Source organism: Aotus nancymaae, unplaced genomic scaffold, assembly GCF_030222135.1.
Source record: "Aotus nancymaae isolate 86718 unplaced genomic scaffold, 86718_ANA_hifiasm-v0.15.2.pri h1tg000012l, whole genome shotgun sequence".
Classification (NCBI taxonomy): Eukaryota; Metazoa; Chordata; class Mammalia; order Primates; family Aotidae; genus Aotus; species Aotus nancymaae.
The window spans coordinates 23,683,621-23,704,890 of record NW_026988423.1 but is presented as its reverse complement, the minus strand read 5'-3'; the positions used below and the strand labels follow the sequence as shown (position 1 = coordinate 23,704,890).

The window sequence follows — 21,270 nt, the reverse complement described above, 5'->3', positions numbered from 1 at the left end:
ATGGTGCAATCTTGGCTCACTGCAACCTCCAACTCCCAGGTTCAAGTGATTCTCCTGCCTCAGCCTCCTGAGTAGCTAGGATTACAGGCACCCGCCACCACTCCTGGCTAGTTTTTGTACTGTTAGTAGAGACGGGGTTTCACCATGTTGGTCAGCGTGGACTCAAACTCCTGACCTCAGGCAATCCACCCACCTCAGCCTCTCAAAGTGCTGGGATTACAGGCATGAGCCACCGTGCCCAGCTGAGACCATGTCGTAAGGGAAAAAAAAAAATCACCCATGTGCTGAGCACTGTATAAAAAACTAATACCTATTAGCTCTTTAGGCTTTCATAATAGCCATATGCAGTAGGTGTTACAATTCCTAATGTACAGATGAAGAATGAGGTTGAGGGGGAAAGGGTGGGAGTCGGATGAGGGATAAGAGACTACACATTGGGGATGGTGTACACTGCTTGGGTGATGGGCAACAAATCTCAGAAATCACTGCTAAAGAACTTATTCACATAACCAAACACCACCTGTTCCCCCCAAACCCACTGAAATAAAAAATACATTTGAAAACAAAAAAACAGGTTGAGAAGGTAAGATGTACCCTAAGGCAAACAGCACAGCTAGGATTTGAACCCAGGTCAGTGGATCCAAAGTCTACTCAGCAGCTACAATACTGCCAGTGTTTTTTTCTTTTGGAGACAGGGTCTCTGTCACCCAGGCTGGAGTGCAGTGGCGTGATCAAGGCTCACTGTAGCCTCAACTTCCTGGGCTGAAGCAATCCTCCCACCTCTTCTCAGCCTCCTGAGTAGCTGGGACCATAGGCAAGTGCCACCAGGCTGGGCTACTTCATTTTTATTTCTTGCACAGATGGGGTCTCAACTATGTTGCCTGGGCTGGTCTTGAACTCCTGGGCTCAAGCGATCCTTTCACCTCAGCCTTGCAAAGTGTTGGGATTACAGGCATGAACTACCATGCCCAGCCCATGCCAATCCTAAATACAACCTAAACCACAATATCAAACTTATATCCTCCAATTAAACAACATAGGAGATGAAATTAGGTGAGGTTGTGGGGAAAAAAACAATAGGAGCAATTTTCTGACAGCCAGTGCCACCCAAATTACACAGGGACACCTAGCAACATAAACTTTAGCTGCCAATTTCAAAAAGGGAAAGATGTTTCCAGAAAGGACCTTTTATCCTGTTTATCATCTGGTACTAAGTACAGTAAGACACCAACCTACCCATTATTAAAGTAGGTTAAGCCCAAAGCTTCCTACCAGAATCTACCTCCTGCTTGAGTATTTTGCCCAAACTAGAGCCATAGAGGCCAGCAAGAGGAAAGAGCAAGAGCTGTTTTAGGGGTCTCAGTCCAGGGTGCTCCTGGAGCTCAGTCATTAGGTCTTTTGCTGAGGTTCTTCAGTAAACTGAACTGTATGCAATGCCATAGGCCCCACCCATTACCAGAACGAGACTGATCTCCAAGACCACCACAGGAGGGAAGTGGAACTCTAGGAGCACAGAGGTAAGGAAGTCCATCATGCAGTTAAGAATCACCAGGAAGTCCCCGGAAAAAAATCCATAAGCTCCCAAATCATTATATTCTTTTATTTATAGACTCTGAGAGCAAGGACCCAAGCACAGCCTGGTGCTCTTAAAGAACAAAGCAGCTATTGTCCACACTCGGAGGTTGCTGAGGTGCCCTCCCTCACTGATCTGGAATGATCTAAACTGCTAGTCAAGAGGAGGGATGGCAGGCTAGCTAAATAAGAAGGCAGGGAAAGAAGTCTCCTTTAGTTCTGAGGGCTATGACATTAGATGAGAGCAGAACCCTGGGCATGTCAGCCAGCCTTTTGTGTAATGCCTGCCCAGGTCCCCTTGTATCTGTCCTTTCGGTCCTCCACTGTTGCCCACACCTTCCTCCAAGCTGTTTAAGTGCCCCTCCTGGAGTGCATGAGCAGGTCACGCTGCAGCCCAGCCTCTAGGCTGGGGGTCAGTCTGGCTGTGGGAGGGTCGGTCAGCAGAGTCAATTTGTTGAAAACACCTCTGCCAAAGTAGTCAGCAATCACGGAGAAGCTGTCATTGGAGCACTTGAGCTGCAGAAGAGGAGGGAAGGAGTAAGAATCAGAACCAAAGTGCTTATTTCTTAAATGAGGAGGAGATAAGGAAACCAGCCCTCCAGTGACCGTGACACTGGTGGGAATCCCCTGGCCCATCTAGCCCACTCATTCTCACCTGATGCTGGAATTGATCATGGAGATCTCGTTTCTGTTCCTGGGCCCGGATCATATCCATGACCTTCCGGTTTTCAGGGAGGCAGGTGGGGCAGTCAGCATCACTTTCAGAGTAACTCTCAAAGCAGTGTTGGTGGAAGGAGTGGCCACACAGGAAGTGGACTGAGGGCAACTCCAAGGCACTGTTACAGATGCTGCACTTGGTCTTTTGGAAAATCTTAGGACTACAGGCAAGAAAGACCAGAGATGAGTGGCAAAAGTGAGGGCAAGGTCAAGAGTCAAGGATGAGGAAGGCAGCTGAAGTGGATGCGACAAGGTCCCTGGTAAGGTCGCCAGGCCCTGCCCTGCTCTTCTTACCACCTTGAGGGAGTCAAATGATTACAACAGCCCTGGATCTGCAGTGAGTCTCAGCATGCTCCCAACAAGGCCAACTCAGACCAAGGATTGTTTCCTCTCTCTTTCCATTTTCACAACTGCCACTAAATTCTCTTTCAGGTCTGTACTCAGATGTGACCCTTTCAGTGAGGCCTTTCCCGGCCACCTTCTCTAAACTTGTTAACACACTCCTTCCCCCACTCCCCTTCCTCAATTCATTTTCCCCTCACAACTTATCACCACCTAACATACTACAAAAGTTTGCCTATATGGCCAGGCGCAGTGGCTCACACCTGTAATCCCAGCACTTTGGGAGGCCAAGGCAGGTGGATCACATGAGATCAGGAGTTCAAGACCAGCCTGGCCAACATGGTGAAACCCTGTCTCTACAAAAATACAAAAATTAGCCGGGCATGGTGGCAGACACCTGTAATCCCAGCTACTTGGGAGGCTGAGGCAGGAGAATCAATTGAACCTGGGAGGCGAAGGTTGCCATGGGCCGAGATCACGCCATTGCACTCCAGTCTAGGTGACAGAGCAAGACTCCATCTCAAAAAAAAAAAAGTTGGGCTGGGCGCTGTGGCTCACGCCTGTAATCCTAGCACTTTCGGAGGCCGAGGTGGGTGGATCACGAGGTTAAGAGATCAAGACCATCCTGGTCAACAAGGTGAAACCCCGTCTCTACTAAAAATACAAAAATTAGCTGGGCATGGTGGCGTGCGCCTGTAGTCCCAGCTACTTGGGAGGCTGAGGCGGAAGAATTGCTTGAACCCAGGAGGCGGAGGCTGCGGTGAGCCAAGATTGCGCCATTGCATTCCAGCCTGGGTAACAAGAGCGAAACTCTGTCTCAAAAAAAAAAAAAAAAAAAAAAAGAGTTGGGATTATGGCTGGGCACAGTGGCTTATGCCTGTAATCCAAGCATTTTGGGAGGTCAAGGCGGGAGATCACTTGAGGCCAGGAGTTTGAGACTAGCCTGGCCAACATTGTAAAACCCATCTCTACTAAAAATACAAAAATTGGCTGGGCGTGGTGGTGCACGCCTGTAATCCCAGCTACTTGGGAGGCTAAGGTGAGATGATCACTTCAGCCCAGGGAGGTCAAGGCTGTAGTGAGCTGTGATCACGCCTCTGCACTCCAGCCTCAGTGACAAGAGTAAGATCCTGTCTCAAAAAAGAAAACAAACAGAATGGCTTCCAACAACAACATGGATGTGTTTAGAAAAGGTAAAATAGGGAATATAAAGAATGAAAAGTACCTGCTACAAAATAATATCCTTCAAAGCCCAGTAAATAATGATCTATGTAATAAACTATTTTTTGGAATTCCTCCATTAAAACACATCTTGAAGAATCAAAATGCTCAAAAGCACTCCACAGAATCCTCTATGGAAAGTACTTAGTAACACCCTGTGAAGAGCAAGTTATCCCCTGGACTCCTCCACATAGCCATGCCGCGGGTACCTGGCCTTGAGCTCCTGGATCTCCTGGCGGATGCGGGTGGTCTCCTCTCGGTACCGCCTCACCCGCAGCTCATCCTGTGCAATCTGCTGGCTCTGTTTCTGTAGTTTTTGGACCAGGTAGTCCCTGATGACGGACAGTGTGGCTGTGGAGTTGTGGGCCAGGGTCTGCACCACTGAGATTGGGGTCCAAGAGGAAACAAGACAATGAACCGTGTGCAGCACACTCTGAACAGAGTTGAAGAGCCCCTGCTACAAAGCCCAGCTGTCAGCAGCTTGTCACCCACCCATTCTGTCTTCCCAAGTACCTAGAAGAGGTGGCATGAGGTTCTTGTTCTCGATATGCTTGAGGACAGCTGCCACGTACTCCTTGCAGTCCTCCTCCTTGCGAGCAAAGTAGCTGAGGGCCTGCTCCCACAAGGACGGGTCCTGCTCCCCGTGGCGCTCACACACGGTGATGACCTGCCGGTACTGCTCGTGCTGCATGTGGTAGTGCATGATCTGCTGGAACCTGCGGCCGGGGCAAGGGCACACCTCAGTGGCTGTGTCTGGAAAATGACTTGGATTCTTCCCCTTTCCCTAAAATTCCCCAAACTCTTACAGCTTCCCCTGCTCATAGAGATAAAGGACACCATCCTGGAAGTCGTGCATCTGGCACAGGACCAGGGCCTTGTCAAAGACGTCGCAGAAGCGACCACTCTTCAGCAGGGAAATGGCCTCTGCGTGAAGCTTCTCTTTGACCTAGAGAGGAAGGAGGGCAGAGCTGCTGGACAAAAAGGGAAAATCACAGGATCTCTTGGGACAAGGCCAGTCAACTCTTTCCCTCAGTCAATTTCCTCTTCACAGAGGACCGCTGAGCTCCAAGGTAAGGTGTTACTGGTCTAAGGAATGCAGCAAAAGGCAGCTACCAAAAATGAAGAATGGAGACGACATGAACTGTCTTTTCTCCCACAGCCCTGACCAGGCCTCACCTGTGGATCCTTCTCATGGGCCCAGTTCTGCAGTCGCAGCTCAAGAAGTGTGTCGTAGATGCCCTGGGGTGAGTCTGGCTGCACTTCGCTCATGTGCTCTAGGAAGGCTTTCAGCTCTCGTGGGTTATTGGCAAAGATGGGGATGAACTCCTCAGAGTTGGCCTAGGATGGCAAGGGAGGAGAGAGGAGGCTAAGTGAGTGGGCAAGGTATACAGGAAGCCCCTAAGGTGATCCCCACTGTCTGAAGCTCTTCCCTGCAGTCTCACCCTGCATCCTGGAACCTCCCTATCGCAGCGGCCTTCGAGGCTGGACCGATAATCGGTACAAAGTCCCTTCAGCAACTGAGTTGTCTGCTCTGGTATGTGGTGCATGAGGATCTTGCCATAGCGCTTCATGTTGCTCTCTGCCTGCTCAAAAGGCAGCTTGCCGATGTACCGAAGGGCTTCCTGATAATTCTGTGGAAAGGAAAAGGGCAGAGTAGTGCATACCCCTGCCTCAGCCACCAGGAAGCACTTTCATCATTCTGGGGATGTCTTCAAAAACAGGGCTCTGCCCAAGTTTAGAGTCTCATCTCTACTCAGGAGGATGGAGTGGGAGGATCACCTGAGCCCAGGAATTCAAGTCCAGCCTGGGCAACATAGTGAGACCCTGTCTGTTGGGGAAAAAAAGACAGAGTCTCACCTACCTTAATGTCCTCTAGCTGGATCTTCAGGTACCACTCATGATGTGCATGGTTCTCTGCCAGATACAGGGCATGGGAGTAGTAGCCAGCCTGCCGGAGAACCTTGATGGCCGTCTCCACGTCAAAGTGGACTTCGCTCTCACTCTTTGTCTGCCAGGGAGACATGAGACAAAATCATTTACTAGAAGTGACTAGAGAAGGGAGAGGAGACAGTTACTGACTTTCAGACAGATTCCTAAGGTGATATCATAAAGTGATATCATGCTTTGAAAATATTATGCTAGCCAGCCTGTGAGAGTTTCTTTTTTTTTTGAGACAGAGTCTCACTCTGTCGCTAGGCTGGAGGGCAGTGGCGTGATCTCGGCTCACTGCAACCTCTGCCTCCTGGATTCAAGCGATTCTCCTGTCTCAGCCTCCCGAATAGCTGGAACTACAGGTGCGCATCACCAAGCCCAGCTAATTTTTGTATTTTTTAGTAGAGATGGGGTTTCACCATGTTGGCCCGGATGGTCTCGATCTCTTGACCTCATGATCTGCCTGCCTCGGCCTCCCAAAGTGTTGGGATTACAAGCATCAGTCACTGCGCCTGGCCCGCCTGTTAGAGTTTCTGACTAAAGATTTCCTCTGTCCCTACCATTAGAGGGATACTGCTAGGGACAGGGCTTCCCCCATGCCACTACCCAGGGTTTAGATACCATGGGAAGTTCTAGAATCATGAAACAAGAGGGAAGATGGCACAGAACTAACAGGAACGGCCACTCCTCCTCCCCGTTTATAGGGTAAAGCATGCTGATGCCCAAATAAGGTCAGCCCTTTCCCTGTGTCTTGGTGAAGCAGAACAAGTCCCATTGGAGACACCTCATGCCCAGTGGTGCCTCCAGGACTCCCCCACCAACACCATCGTGCACCTTGATGAACTCCTCCAGCTTCGAGCTGTCCTTGAGCTTGGTATAGCAGTTGAGGAGCAGGGTGGTATGGTCAGCATTGGCCAGGGACTGTCGGTGCAGGGTCTGCAGATAGGCAGTCAGGTTGTGAATGCGCTGGGCATCTAGAAACTTGCGGATCACATAGGATGGCTCCAACTTTCCAATGGTTCTAGGGAGACATAAGTACCAGATAGCATCTGAATCAGTGTACTTCTCCAACTCATGTACACAGGAATCACTTGCAGATCTTCTCAAAATGCAAATTCTATTTCAGTGGGTTGTATTCTAAATTCTGTATTCTAAATTCTGGAGTGGGGCCTGAGATTCTACATTCCCACAAAGTCCCAGGTAATATCAGTGCTACTAGACTGTGGACCACACTGAGTAGCAAGGCTCCAGAGCACTGGTTCTTAAATTTGGCTAAAAATAGGAATTCTAAAGAGAAGGGGAAGAGGCTAGACACGTTTCTTTTTCTTTTTTTTTTTTCTGAGACAGAGTCTGTTGCCAGGCTGTAGTGCAGTGGTGCAATCTTGGCTCACTGCAACCTCCGCCTCCTGGGTTCAAGTGATTCTTGTGCCTCAGCCTCCCAAGTAGCTGGGATTACAGGCATGCACCACCACACCCAGCTAATTTTTGTATTTTTAGTACAGACAGGGTTTCACCATGTTGGCCAGAATGGTCTTAATCTCCTGACCTTATGATCCGCCATTCTCAAACTTCCAGAGTGCTGGGATTACAGGTGTAATCCCACCGGGAGCCATCGCACCTGGCCTAGACAGGTCTCTTTTTATATTATTATTTGTTGTTGTTTTGTTTTGTATTTTTGTTCTTTTTCCTATCATTTTTTAGTTTAATTAATTAATTTTTTATTACTATTATTATTATTTTTGTTTGTTTGAGATGGAGTCTCGCCCTGTTGCCCAGGCTGGAGTGCAATGGCGCAATCTTGTCTCACTACAGCCTCTCCCTCCCAGGTTCAAGTGATTCTCCTGCCTCAGCTTCCTAGGTAGCCGGGATTACAGGTGCCTGCCACCATACCTGGCTAATTTTTGTATTTTTAATAGAGACAGGGTTTCATCATGTTGGGCAGGATGGTCTTGAACTCATGACCTCAGGTGATCCACCTGCCTCGGCTTCCCAAAGTGCTAAGATTACAGGCATGAGCCACCATGCCCGGCCTATTATTATTATTATTATTTTTTTTTTTTTTTTTTTTTTTAGTGGAGACAGGGTTTCACCATGTTGGCCAGGCTAGTCTCGAACTCCTGACCTCAAGTGATCCAGCCACCTCACCTCCCAAAGTGCTGGGATTACAGGCATAAGCCACTGTGCCTGGCCATATTTTTAAATTTTATTTATTTATTTATTGTTAGAGATGGGGTCTTGCTATGTTGCTCAGACTGGTCTTGAACACCTGGTCTCAAGTAATCCTCCCACCTTGGTCTCCCAAGGGACAGGATCACAGGCACATGCCACTGCACAGGTTTCTAAAACCCCTTCTCAAGGCAGAAAATTCAAAGTATTAGTACTGAGGGAAGGAATTACAGAAGCAAGAGATGAATACCTTTTTCCACTTAAAGAACCAAGTCAAAATGAATATTTTAAAAAGCCAAGCTAAAGTCTAAAATAAGAGGTAATCATCAGCTCAGCTGCATACTGGTCATATAATATTTGACCCTAAGATTCCCTTTTTAACAAGGAATCTTGTCCTCTCATTTAAGGCATCATAGTTCCTGCAAAGAAAATTTTAAAAGGCCACGCACAGTGGCTCACGCCTGTAATCCTGGCACTTTGGGAGGCCAAGCCAGGTGGATTGTCTGAGCTCAGGAGTTTGAGACTAGCACAGAGAACACAGTGAAACCCTGTCTCTACTAAAAATACAAAAAATTAGCCAGGTGTGGTGGTGTGTGCCTGTAATCCCAGCTACTCAGGAGGTTGAGACAGGAGAATCACTTGAACCCGAGGGGTGGAAGTTGCAGTGAGCCAAGATCACACCATTGCACTCCAGCCTGTGTGACAGAGCGAGACTCTATCTCGAAAAAAAAAAAATTTTTTTTTTAAATCAAAAACAAAAACAGTTCCTGGTAGAGTTCTAGCCCCTACCTGGAGCATGGATGGGCTTTAGCTATCTAGCTGTTTGTCCCTACATTCACAGCTATATCCCAAAGTGCCTCCAGACTGACCGGATATACTGCTGGACAGCCCCATCGTGGTTGCCCTTGCTGTAGAGATGGTCTCCATACTGCATGAAAATCTGGGCCAGCCCATCACTGTCCAGATGTTGGCTCTTGGCCAGGTTAATTGCCATCTCAAATAGGTTCTTCTTAAACAGCATCTAGAAGGGAAGAGAGATTAGAAAGTTGGTAGAAGCAGTCCTGAGAAGACACTTTCCAAAAATATGCCCACAACACACAAAACAGAAAGTCCTGCATTTCTGATCTGCCTAGATCCTAGACGAAGCAAGAGCTCCCGGATACCCCCAAGATCAGTATCACCTTATTTCTTAAGGTTCTCAGGAAACAAAGTGAACCCTTAGAGTGGGCTCAGGCTCCCAGCCATTACTTCCCTCTAAAGCTCCATCCCAGGCCATTTTCCTTATAATCCTACCCTAAGGAAGCAGAGTAAGGTTGTGACCCACAGGGAGGGAAACACCCTGGCCAATATGACTTGGGAAACCTGCTCCTGTAGCTGCTTCTAGGTGCCTATGGCCAGCTCTGGGAGGCTGATGGCCTTGCCTCCAGTTTGGTCTGTGTGTCCTTCTCCTGCAGTGCGTGGACCCGCCCATCCCGCATCAGCACGTACAGGGAGCCCCACTCGGCAAGCACATCCACTACATCCTCAAAGACAGCGCTATAGGCTATGAACTTGTTGCACAGGTCATAGATGTTTAGAATCTGCTTGTCAGAGCTCTGTGAGTCCCTGCTGGTAAACTCTGACCTGTATAGGAAAGAAAAATCACCAGTTATTTGAACCATCTCTGTCTTATCTCCCCTTGAGTTCCTTTCCCATGATAACTTTGGTGCCCATTCCACCCAGCACAAGTCATCTCTTTGATCCCTCTCATCCCATAACATGCAGCATTATGTCGATAGCTGTAGAAAGAGAACATACAGACCTGATCTTACCCTTTAGGATCCTATAATTAACCCAAGCAACAGATTAGAAAATTAAGTACATTCAGATATCCATTCATTTAGAAAATAATCATCTAATACATGGTATATGTAAAACATTGTGCCTGCAACTGAACGAAAGCAAAACAAACCACCATCTAACAGGGAGTTCTTCCATCATGCAGAACACCCCACCTACCCCTTAAAAAACCAAAACCAAACCAAAACAAAACAAAAAACATGTGTCCTACATTTCCCAGCATGTTCTAATTTCTCCACTACTGAATTCTTTGTTCCTCTGCCCAACTTATTTTGACAAAAGAGTTAAAAAAAAAAAAAGGTCCAAATTCTCTGGGGCATTCTAGTATACTAAGGCTATGTAGCAAACATCTGTAGCAAAAACACCCATTTTTCAGTAAAAATGTTATAAATCATTCTAGTTATAAGTGTAACCGGCTGGGCACAGTGGCCTATGCCTGTAATCCCAGCACTTTGGGAGACCGAGGTGGGCAGATCACTTGAGGTCAGAAGTTCAAGACCAGCCTGACCAACATGGTGAAATCCTGCCTCTACTAAAAATACAAAAAGTAGCCAGCTGTGGTGGCACATGCCTGTAATCCCAGCTACTCAAGAGCCTGAGGCAGAAGAATCACTTGAACCCAGGAGGTGGAGGTTGCAATGATCCGAGATCACAACACTGCACTCCAGCCTGGGTGACAGAGTGAGACTCCATCTCAAAAAAAAAAAGGAAGTGTCATCTACGTAACTCCAAAGTAGGAGATTGGCAGGATCCAGGCATTAGGATTTTAAAATCAGGCAGATTCAAGGGAACAAGTCCAGCCCTCTCCCTGTCCCTTCTCGCTGGAGTCCTTACTTGGGAGAAACCTTCCGGTCACGGGAGACAATGACAAGGTAGCCTCTAAACCAGTGGGCAATGAGCTTATGGCCCTCAAAGGCGAAGCAGGGCCCACGTTCATCAGGCTGGTACAAGTAGACACACTCATCCCCGGCCACAATGAACTGCAGGTCCTGAGAAGGGTCACTTAGGGCTGAGCAGCGCAGGCCACAACCATGGGTGTCCAACTCCACGCGAGGGTAGTCTTTTCCAGAAACTATATAGGACTGCCAGAAGTAAGAAAGGGGTTAACAGGCTCCTTTGAGGAGGTAGCACTAAGCCTTCACAAAGGTATTCCCATCTCCATACTGGCGCTCTCTCTTTTTTCCCTCTTAACATTCTACGAGTTTCTCTTGGCTGCTGGCCTTCTTCATTAACCATCACCCATCTACTAAATATATAACCAGGGACCACATTTTCTTTCTCTGTTTATATTATCACTACCTAGTACAGAAATTCTACAAGTAAGAGAAATGCAATAATCTTCTACTGTTTAATCAAGAGTATTCCTGAGCTGGGCACAGTGGCTCATGCCTGTAATCCAAGCACTTTGGAGGCCAAGGCAGGCGGATCACCTGAGGTTGGGAGTTCAAGACCAGCCTGACCAACATGGTGAAACCCCGTCTTTTTCAAAGAAAAAAAAAAAAAGAGTATTCCTGAGAGAGTAGATTATTGTAAATCTGGGGCCCCAGGAACAAGAAAGGTAAAGATACTTGTCCAATGTCATTTTAAAAGTTAGTTAGCAATAGGCTGGTGCAGTGGCTCATGTCTGTAATCCCAGCACTTTGGGAGGCTGAGGCAGGTAGATTGCTTGAGCCCAGGAATTCAAGACCAGCCTGGGCAACATGGTGAAACCCTGTATCCACAAAAAATACAAAAATTAGCCAGGCATGGTGGTATGTGCCTGTAATCCCAGCTACTTAGGATGCTGAGGCAGGAGGATCGCTTGAGCTCAAGAGGCAGAGGTTGCAGTGAGCTGAGGCAGTGCCACTGTACTCCAGCCTGGGTGACACAACGAGACCCTGTCTCAAGGAAAAAAAAAAGCTAGTTAGAAATAAAATTCACAGCCAGGCACGGTGGCTTATGTCCTGGGAGATGGAGGCTGCAGTGAGTCAAGATCTCGCCACTGCACTCCAGCCTGAGCTACACAGTGAGACTCTGTCTCAAAAAAAAAAAAAAAGGAAATAAAATTCACATCTTTTTAGTACAAGCTCAGAGTCTAACTCTTCCCAGTTTCCTAGGCAAAGAAATAAAATACAAAGCTAGGAAAATGATTCAAATTATATGATTAATATTTAACAATCCCACCTTCCCTGTCAGTTCCTTACCCTATCCCCCTAAGCAATGGAAAAGCCCTTCCTGCCTGCTCCTAAGAGTGGAGGCCTTGGTCATACCTGCACATTCTCTGTTGTCACAACAAACAAGTGAGTGGTCTTTCCTGCTTGGCGAAAGGCCAATCCAGTAACAGGATAGTTGCCCTTGTGCAAAATCTGGGTCTTGCTATGCCGGTCCCGAGTGATGTCTCCTTTGTTCAATGTAACACTGCCATCTGTGAAACCTGTGGGAGAACAAGAAAATTACTTCAGTGAGGCTGAAAAGATCAGGAAGGGGAGAGGGGAAAAAAGACCACTTGAGGCACTCAGAAGTGATAAGCTTTCTCTGTATACCCAGCCTTTCTAAGGGTTAACCTGAATATTGGTACTCGCTGACTCATTTTCAAAGAACAAAATTAAATGCCTTCCCATTCCAGACTTTAATATCTCAAAGGCCTCTGTTCAATACAAAGTGGTCTCACAAAAACATTAAAGATGAGGTGCAGAAGCAACTTTGAAGAAAATCTATAATGAATCTAGGAGTGTTAGCTCTGCCTTCTGTTTACCAATGGCCATAAAGTTGAGATTTTCATGGACAGTCAAACAAGATACAACAGTTGGCTCTGTTCCTGGAATAGCAGGGAAGATTCGAGTGCAGAGTGGATTGCCGCCATCTCTCTTCTCCAGGTTCCAGATCTTAACCTGTGGACAGACCTCAGAAGTGTAAATGCTAGTCACCCTCCAACAAAAAATCATTCCCAAGCTTCTGGATCTTTCCCATTTCCTTACTGGGACTCACCAGGGGGTTGATGCCCTCTTCATCTTCTCCAACAGATGCCAGAATATTGTGCTGCTTCAGTTGGTACAGGTGTGTCACCCGTAGTTTATAGGCCTGGAAGCCTGTAAGCTGTAGGGAACGTGGCAAGAACCAGATCTGGCCTTCCATATGTGCAGGGTAGTCAAGGAACCTCCTTTCCAAGGAGAGATACTTATATTCAGACCAGAACTCAGGTAACAATTACATGCATATAACTCTAAAATTTTCATGGATTTTCCCAAATATCATCTCATGGAACTCCCTATCTTAAAAAGAGTGAGGCCAGGCCGGGAGCAGTGGCACATGCCTGTAATCCCAGCACTTTGGGAGGCCGAGGCCGGCGGATCACGAGGTCAAGAGATGGAGACCATCCTGGCCAACATGGTGAAACCCTGTCTCTACTAAAAATACAAAAATTCGGATGTGGTGGCACGTACCTGTAATCCCAGCTACTCGGGAGGCTGAGACAGGAGAATCGCTTGAACCCAAGAGGTGGAGGTTGCAGTGAGCTGATGTTGTGCCACTGCACTCCAGCCCTGGCGACAGAGCGAGACTCCATCTCAAAAAAAGAAAAAAAAAAAAAAAAAAAAACAAGAGTGAGGCCGGGTGCAGTGGCTCACGCCTGTAATCCCAACACTTTGGGAGACCGAGGCAGGCGGATCACCTGAGGGCAGGAGTTCAAGACCAGCCTGGCCAACATGGCAAAACCCCCATCACTAAAAATGCAAAAAATAGCCAGGCGTGGTGGCAGGCGCCTGTAATTCCAGCTGCTCGGGAGACTGAGGCATGATAATCGCTTGAACCTGGGAGGCAGAGGGTGCAGTGAATGGAGATCACGTCACTGCGCTCCAGCGTGGGTGACAGAGCAAGACTCCGTCTCAAAAAAAAAAAAAAAAAAAGTGTAAGAGGCCAGAGTTTAGTAGCAGCAACATGAAGACAAAAGCAGCAAACTGTTAGCCTCATTTACCTCCTCACCAATGATAATGGGCAGGGGAGATCATGTCATCTTACATATTAATCTTTTAAAGCCAACTTGCATTTTTAAAAAATTGATCTCAACCTTGTCAAATTGGCACGTACACTCCTGTTACAGATAAGGAAACTAAAACCCAGAGAGGTTAAACGACTTGCCCAGGATTGCTCAGTTGATAACAAGTTAGGAAACGGACTTCCTTCTTTCTTCCAGTAGACCATAGAAGACTCTGGACGACCAGCTAAAGAGGCGCGCAGCACGGACACCTCTGACAAACAGATTTCATCCTAACTGTATCTCTTCGGGATCCCGGGAGGGAAAAGAGCTCCAAATGAAGGATATCTCCAAAGACCAGGCTCCCTCGGCCTGAGTCGCAGACAGTGATGCCAGGAGGGAGGCAAAGGAACTTGGAAGCAGCGGATCCAGAAGCAGGTGCGGCCCCGGGAGCAGCCCCATCATTGCCCAGCGGCTCCTTCACTAGCTCCTTGTCGAAAAAGACAAAGCGCCGCCACTGCAGGTAGGCTGCCATTTTGGCCAAGGGTCCCCACCTACGGGAGCTATGTCACGTGAGCTGAACCAGCAAATCACGTGGTCGACAGCTTCCGGGAGCTTGCGGGTCCGGGCACTCTAGAGTCCGGGTGACAGCTTCCCGCTGCTGGGAGAGTGGGCGGGGCCGCGCGTGGTAGTTCTAGTTCTATAGTGTGCGAGTTTGCTGGATCTAACTGTAACTTCGCTGGCTAAAATGCTTGAGAACGGACCCTTCAGCTCTTTGAGGATCAGTTTCTTCCTAAAATGCGCGTGTACTGGGAGATCAAGATGAGCGATGTCCTGCGCCTTGTGAACTGTAACCAGCTGTGCCTAAGTGAATGACGTTTTGACGTTTGATGTTTTGGGGCATAAATGAAATAGTGCATATTAAACCAGTTTTTCGGTTGTATGAGAAGAGAAATAAAATTAGAAGTTTGTGTCTGCCACCGGACAGATTGTGAAACACAGTCAGTGTCTCATATTCGTTTTTGTTTCCCCCTGTCAGCGCGTATGACACCTAACAGACGCTCAAAACGTTTCCTAAGGAAACGAGCTGGGCGCGACGGCTCATGCCTGTCTGTAATTTCAGCATTTTGGGAGGTCAAGGTGGGGGGATCGCTTGAGCCCAGGTGTTTGAGACCAGCCCGGGCAACATGGTGAAACCCCATCTCTACAAAAAAATACAAAAATGAGCCAGGCATGGTGGTGCACACCTGTGGTCCCAGCTACTTGGGAGGCTGAGATGGGAGGATCAGTTGAGCCCCAGAGGTGGAAGCTGTAGTGAGGCTTGATTGTGCCACTGCACTCCAGCCTGGGTGACGCCGGAGACCTCGTCTTGAAAAAAAAAAAGGAAACTGTTTAGTACTAATGGGGCAGAAACTCCCAAGACGCTGGGCTTTCTCCCCGTTTCCACAGTGGCAGGGTATGGGACATAAACTGGGCAAAAATCTGGAAGTGGCAGCTTTGAGAGCTGGGTGGGTTGTTTTGTTTTGAGACAGAGTCTCTCTCTGTTGCTAGGCTGGAGTGCAGTGGCACAATCTCTGCTCACTGCAATCTCTGCCTCCCGGGTTCAAGTGATTGATGGGCAGGTGGTATCCATTTGTCTGAAGAGGTAAATGATAGGAAGAAACTCTAGCCACCACCATGCACATAAATTTCCTGACTTCCAACTCAATTTTCTTTCCTTTTCATCACACAGGATATCTCCAATTCATTGGAACTGTTTCAGGATACCAACTCTAGGGCAGAAGCACAAATGGGAATCGATTGAACCCACTTTCAACTACTGAGCATATTCCACACTAGTCATCAGAGTGTTTAGATACGTTAATATGTTAATGTCAGTTGTTAAGCCTATGAAGAATATATGTTAAAAGAAGCAATATGGCCAGGCGAGCTAGCTCATGCTTGTAATCCCAGCACTTTAAGAGGCTGAGGCAGAAGGATCCCTTGAGGCCAGGAGTTCAAGACCAGCATGGGCAACAGGCTTCAAAAAAGAAGCAACATAAAAGCAGAGATATGAACAGGAGATAGAGTGCATCTTTGTTGCTTGAGTGCTTCCCCTGCTGTCCAATGGCAGAGGCTCCTCATCTTCCTCTGAGGGCTGAATCTGGCTCCACCTGTGCCCATTGGATCCTCTTATTGATGAGAGATACAAAGGCTGAGATTGGCCTGCCAGAGAGACTCACAGCACCTCTTCAGACTTACTACGTTCTTTTCTGTCCTCCTTTTGACAAATATGTATTGAGCACTCCTAGTCCAGGAATTGTACCAAATGCCCAGAATATAAATGAACAAGACATGGTCCTCAACCACCACTCTAGGGACAGGCATAAAAAGAACTGATAGTAAGAAGCCCCTAATTTCATGTAGTAAATTATAGCTAATATAGTGCCTTCACTTTTCACGGAATCTTCATAGCAACCATCTGCAGAAGAGGTATCATTATCCCTGATGAGAAATGGAGTTAGGGTTAGGGTTAGGGTTCTCACTCTGTCACCTAGGCTAAAGTGCAGTGGCACAATCATTGCTCATTGCAGTCTCCACCTCCTAAGCTCAGGTGATTCTCCCATCTCAGCCTCCCTAGTAGCTGGGACTATAGGCTCACGCCACCATGCCCAGTTAATTTTTTTGTTGTTGTTGTATTTTTATTTTATTTACTTATTTGTTTATTTTATTTTTTTTGAGACTGAGTTTCGCTCTTGTTACCCAGGCTGGAGTGCAATGGCACGATCTCGGCTCACCGCAACCTCCGCCTCCTGGGTTCAGGCAGTTCTCCTGCCTCAGCCTCCTGAGTAGCTGGGATTACAGGCACGCGCCACCGTGCCCAGCTAATTTTTTGTATTTTTAGTAGAGACGGGGTTTCACCATGTTGACCAGGATGGTCTCGATCTCTTGACCTCATGATCCACCCGCCTCGGCCTCCCAAAGTGCTGGGATTACAGGCGTGAGCCACTGCGCCCGGCTGTTGTTGTATTTTTAGTAGAGAGTGTTTCACCGTGTTACCCAGGCTGGTCTCAAACTGTTGTGCTCAAGCAATCCACATGTCTCAGCCTCCCAAAGTGCTAGGATTATAGGGGTGACCCACCGTGCCTGGCCACATATTTCTTTTTTTGGAGATGGAGTCTCGCTGTGTCGCCAGGCTGGGGTGCAGTGGCAAAATCTCGGCTCACGGCAACATCCGCTTCCCAGGTTCAAGTGATTCTCCTGCCTCAGCCTCCTGAGTAGCTTGGGACTAGAGGCATGCACCACCACACCTAGCTAATTTTTGTATTTTTAGTAGAGATAGGGTTTCACCATGTTGGTCATGATGGTCTCGATCTTCCCACCTCGGTTTCCCAAAGTGCTGGGGTTATAGGTGTGAGCCATGGGCACCCAGCATTTTTTTTTTTTTTTTTTGAGATGGAGACTCACTCTGTCGCCCAGCCTGGAGTGCAGTAGCAGAACCAATAGCATGATCTCAGCTCACCATAACCTTCATCTCCCAGGTTCAAGCAGTTCTCCTGTCTCAGCCTCCCAAGTAGCTGGGATTATAGACATGTGCCACCACGCCTGACTCATTGTGTGTGTGTGTGTGTGTGTGTGTGTGTGTGTGTGTGTGTGTATATATATGTATATATATATATTTTTTAGTGGAGATGGGAGTTTCACCATGTTGGTCAGGCTGGTCTCGAACCATCGACCTCGTGATCCGCCCGCCTCAGCCTCTCAAAGTGCTGGGTTTACAGGCATGAGCCACTGTGCCCAGCAGTGCCTGGCCACATATTTCTTTCTTTTTGGGGATGGGGGAGACAGGATCATACTCTGTTGCCAAGGCTGGAGTGCTGTGGTGCGATTTTGGCTCACTGCAACCTCTGCCCCCTAGGTTCCAGTGATTCTCCTGCCTCAGTCTCCCGAGTAGCTGGGATTACAGGTGCACACCACTACCACCTGGCTATTTTTTGTATTTTTAGTAGAGATGGAGTTTCACCATGTTAGCCAGGCTGGTCTTGAACTCCTGACCTCAAATGATCCACCCACCTGGGCCTCCCAAAGTGCTGGGATTACAGGCATGAACCACTGCGCCCAGCCCTGGCCACATATTTCTTTTGTAATTCTAAAAATATTGTTATAGAAGTAGGAAAAAACTCATCTTGATTCATCTCCTGCTGAAAATGGGCCCTCTCCTGCCTAGGGTTACAGCAAAGTAAAACCTAGAGTCTCCTGAGGCCAGGCACAGTGGCTCATGCCTGTAATTTAGTACTTTTGGGGGCCAAGGTGGGAGAATTTTACTTGAGGCCTGGAGTTCAAGACCAGCCTGGGCAACATAGCCAGACCTCATCTCTACTAAAATTAAATAAATAAGTAGTAGTGTGTACCTATAGTGCCAGCTACTTGGGAGGCTGAGGAAGGAGAAACGCTTAAGCCCAGGAAGTGGAGGCTGCAGTGAGCTGTGATCACACCACTGCACTCTAGCCTGGGCAATAGAGTGAGACCCTGTCTCAAAACAATAACAACTAACCCTATAGTCTTTTGTATGACAAAGTAATTTTTTTCTTTTTTTTTTAAGTTATTGAGAAATGCTCAGTGTATGAGACAAAGTAATTTTTAAATGTTTTATTGAAGTATAACAACATGCAAAAAAGTTGTATAATACAGCCCACTGAAATTCCACAAACTAACTGGACACTCCCATTGTAACTAGCAATGAGAACATAGTTAGTGGCCAGGTGCGGTGACTCATGCATGTAATTCCAGTATTTTGGGAGGTTGAAGCAGGCAGATCACCTGAGGTCAGGTGTTTGAGACCAACCTGGCCAACATGGTGAAACCCTGTCTCTACTAAAAATATAAAAATTAGCTGGGCGTGGTGCTGAACACCTACAGTCCCAGATACTGGGGAGGCTGAGGCTGGAGAATGGCTTGAACCCAAGAGGCGGAGGCTGCCGTAAGCCGAGATTGTGCCACTACACTGAAGCCTAGGTGACAGAATCAGACTGTCTCAAAAACAAAACAAGGCGGGCGCGGTGGCTCACGCCTGTAATCCCAGCACTTTGGGAAGCCGAGGCGGGTGGATCATGAGGTCAAGAGATCGAGACCATCCCGGTCAACATGGTGAAATCCTGTCTCTACTAAAAATACAAAAAAATTAGCTGGGCATAGTGGTGCATGCCTGTAATCCCAGCTACTCAGGAGGCTGAGGCAGGAGAATTGCCTGAACCCAGGAGGCGGAGGTTGCGGTGAGCCGAGATCGTGCCATTGCACTCTAGCCTGGGTAACAAGGGCGAAACTCCGTCTCAAAAAAAAAAAAAAAAAAAAAAAAACAGGGAACATAGCTAGCACCTCCAGAAGCCTGCCTTATGCCCTCTTCTAAACTCTCCAACTTGGGCAACAGAGCATGACCCTGTATCTAAAGGATAGCATCATCCTGACTTTTATCCCTGTAGCTTAGTTTTGCCAGCTTTTAAATTCGATGTAAGTTAAATCACACAGTGTGTACTTGGGCTTCTTTTACTCAGTATTGCTTGAAGAATTCATCTAAGTTGTCCTATGTATACAATAGTCCACCCATTCTTATTGCTGCATAGAATTCCATGTTAATCTGTGATTCATTTATCTATCCAATTGTTGATGGTCATTTGGATAGTTTTCAGCCCGGGGCTGTTATAAATAAAGCTATTACCAACAGCCTCTTGGTGAACATATGTATGCATTTGTTTTGTTTTGGAGACAGAGTCTCACTCTGTTGCCCAGGCTAGAGTGCAGTGGCGGGATCTCAGCTCACTACAACCTCTGCCTCTTGGGTTCGGGTTCAAGCAATTCTCCTGCTTCAGCCTCCCCAGTAGCTAGAATTACAGGCACACACCACCACACTGGGCTAATTTTTTTATTTTTAGTAGAGACAGGGTTTCGACATGTTGACCAGGCTGGTCTTGAACTCAAGCTCGAGTGATCCGCCCACCTCGGCCTCCCAAAGTGCTGGGATTACAGGCATGAGCCACTGCACCCGGCCTGTATGTGTTAGATATAAACATAAGAATGGGGTTGCTAGGTGACAACTAATTTCTAAAAATTATTCTGGTGTAGGATGTTCTTTCTGATCAACATTGCTCTCAGCCTATCATGTAATTTGCATGGTTATGTACACATATGCCTTCACCAATGTGTCAATTTTGCACTTTTATCCGTTTGGTACATGTTCTGCAAGATGGCAACTTTCTTCCCTTGGGTTTCTGCAGTGTTAGGGAAGGGATATAGTCCTCAAATGTTAACAAGTTATTCTGGACAAGAACCAATGAGTTCACCTGCGTAGGTCAATCTAAATCAGATGTTTTACATTAAAAATTTCCCAATGTTTTTCAGCTTGTTCTTGTGAAATACTATTCTCCCCTCTGGTCCCAGAACAAAACAGCTGACTCATCAGAGCACTTGCACCTGCTTCACTTCCCAGGAGGACTAATACCCAGGTTGAGAACTGTAGCTGTGGTGGAACTGTGCTCCCACCAGGGATATTCATGGTTGGAGCTTTCTAAGGAGATTCAGGAGCTTTTCTTTTCTTTTCTTTTCTTTTTGAGACAGGATCTCACTCTGTCACCCAGCCTGGAGTGCAGTGTGCAATCTCAGCTCACTGCAGCCTCTATCACCCAGGTTCAAGCAATTCTCCTGCCTCAGCCTCCTGAGTAGCTGGGATTACAGGCACCCACCACCACGTCTGGCCAATTTTTTTGTTATTTTGGTAGAGATGGGGGGTTTTACCATGTTGCCCAAGCTGGTCTTAAACTCCTAAGCTCAGGCAATCTGCCTGCCTTAGCCTCCCAAAGTGCTAGAATTACAAGCATGAGCCACTATACCTGGCCCCCTAAAGGTTTTTTTTTCCTTTTTTAATTTTTTATAGAGACGGGGTTTCCCCATGTTGGCCAGGCTGGTCTTGAACTCCTGACTTCATGTGATCCACCCGCCTCAGCCTCCCAAAATGCTAGGATTTCAGGCGTGAGCCACCGCACCCAGCCTTTTCCTTTTTTTAAATAAAATTTTATTTTTATTTTTTTTATAGAGACAGGGTTTCATCATCTCAGTTGGTGAATATCTGACCTCGTGATCCACCCGCCTTGGCCTCCCAAAGTGCTGGGATTATAGGCATGAGCCACCGCGCCCAACACCCCCCCAAAGTTTTTTTTTTTTTTTTTTTGAGACGGAGTTTCGCTCTTATTACCCAGGCTGGAGTGCAATGGCACGATCTCGGCTCACCGCAACCTCCGCCTCCTGGGTTCAGGCAATTCTCCTGCCTCAACCTCCTTAGTAGGTGGGATTACAGGCACGCGCCACCATGCCCAGCTAATTTTTTATATTTTTAGTAGACACAGGGTTTCACCATGTTGACCAGGATGGTCTCGATCTCTTGACCTCGTGATCCACCCGCCTTGGCCTCCCAAAGTGCTGGGATTACAGGCGTGAACCACTGCGCCTGGCCACACTGTGACTTCTTTGAGGGTAGGGACAAGCTTATACCCATCTCT

General features: G+C 47.4%; 2 protein-coding genes across 5 annotated transcripts in view; one reads left to right on the top strand and one right to left on the bottom strand.

Moving 5' to 3' along the window:
- Positions 1-1,579: 1,579 nt before the first annotated feature.
- VPS11 (VPS11 core subunit of CORVET and HOPS complexes) lies at positions 1,580-14,033 on the bottom strand. Its single transcript, XM_064375480.1, is given in 16 exon segments — positions 1,580-2,088; positions 2,228-2,450; positions 4,062-4,233; positions 4,366-4,568; positions 4,659-4,798; positions 5,029-5,190; positions 5,295-5,483; positions 5,714-5,860; positions 6,619-6,805; positions 8,820-8,971; positions 9,372-9,573; positions 10,624-10,871; positions 12,039-12,202; positions 12,524-12,659; positions 12,757-12,928; positions 13,906-14,033. Coding segments are annotated over 16 exon segments (2,790 nt in total). The 3' UTR covers positions 1,580-1,923.
- Positions 13,954-21,270, top strand: part of HYOU1 (hypoxia up-regulated 1) — a 23,389-nt gene continuing 16,072 nt past the window's right edge. For 2 of the 4 annotated variants that reach the window (XM_012470332.3, XM_064375478.1), the window contains exon 1: positions 13,956-14,264. In XM_012470332.3, coding sequence (XP_012325755.2) covers positions 14,131-14,264 — 134 coding nt within the window. In that variant the 5' untranslated portion in view covers positions 13,956-14,130. Of the gene's footprint in view, positions 14,265-21,270 lie in introns of all 4 variants that reach the window. The other 2 variants (XM_064375479.1, XM_064375477.1) reach the window with 2 other exon arrangements.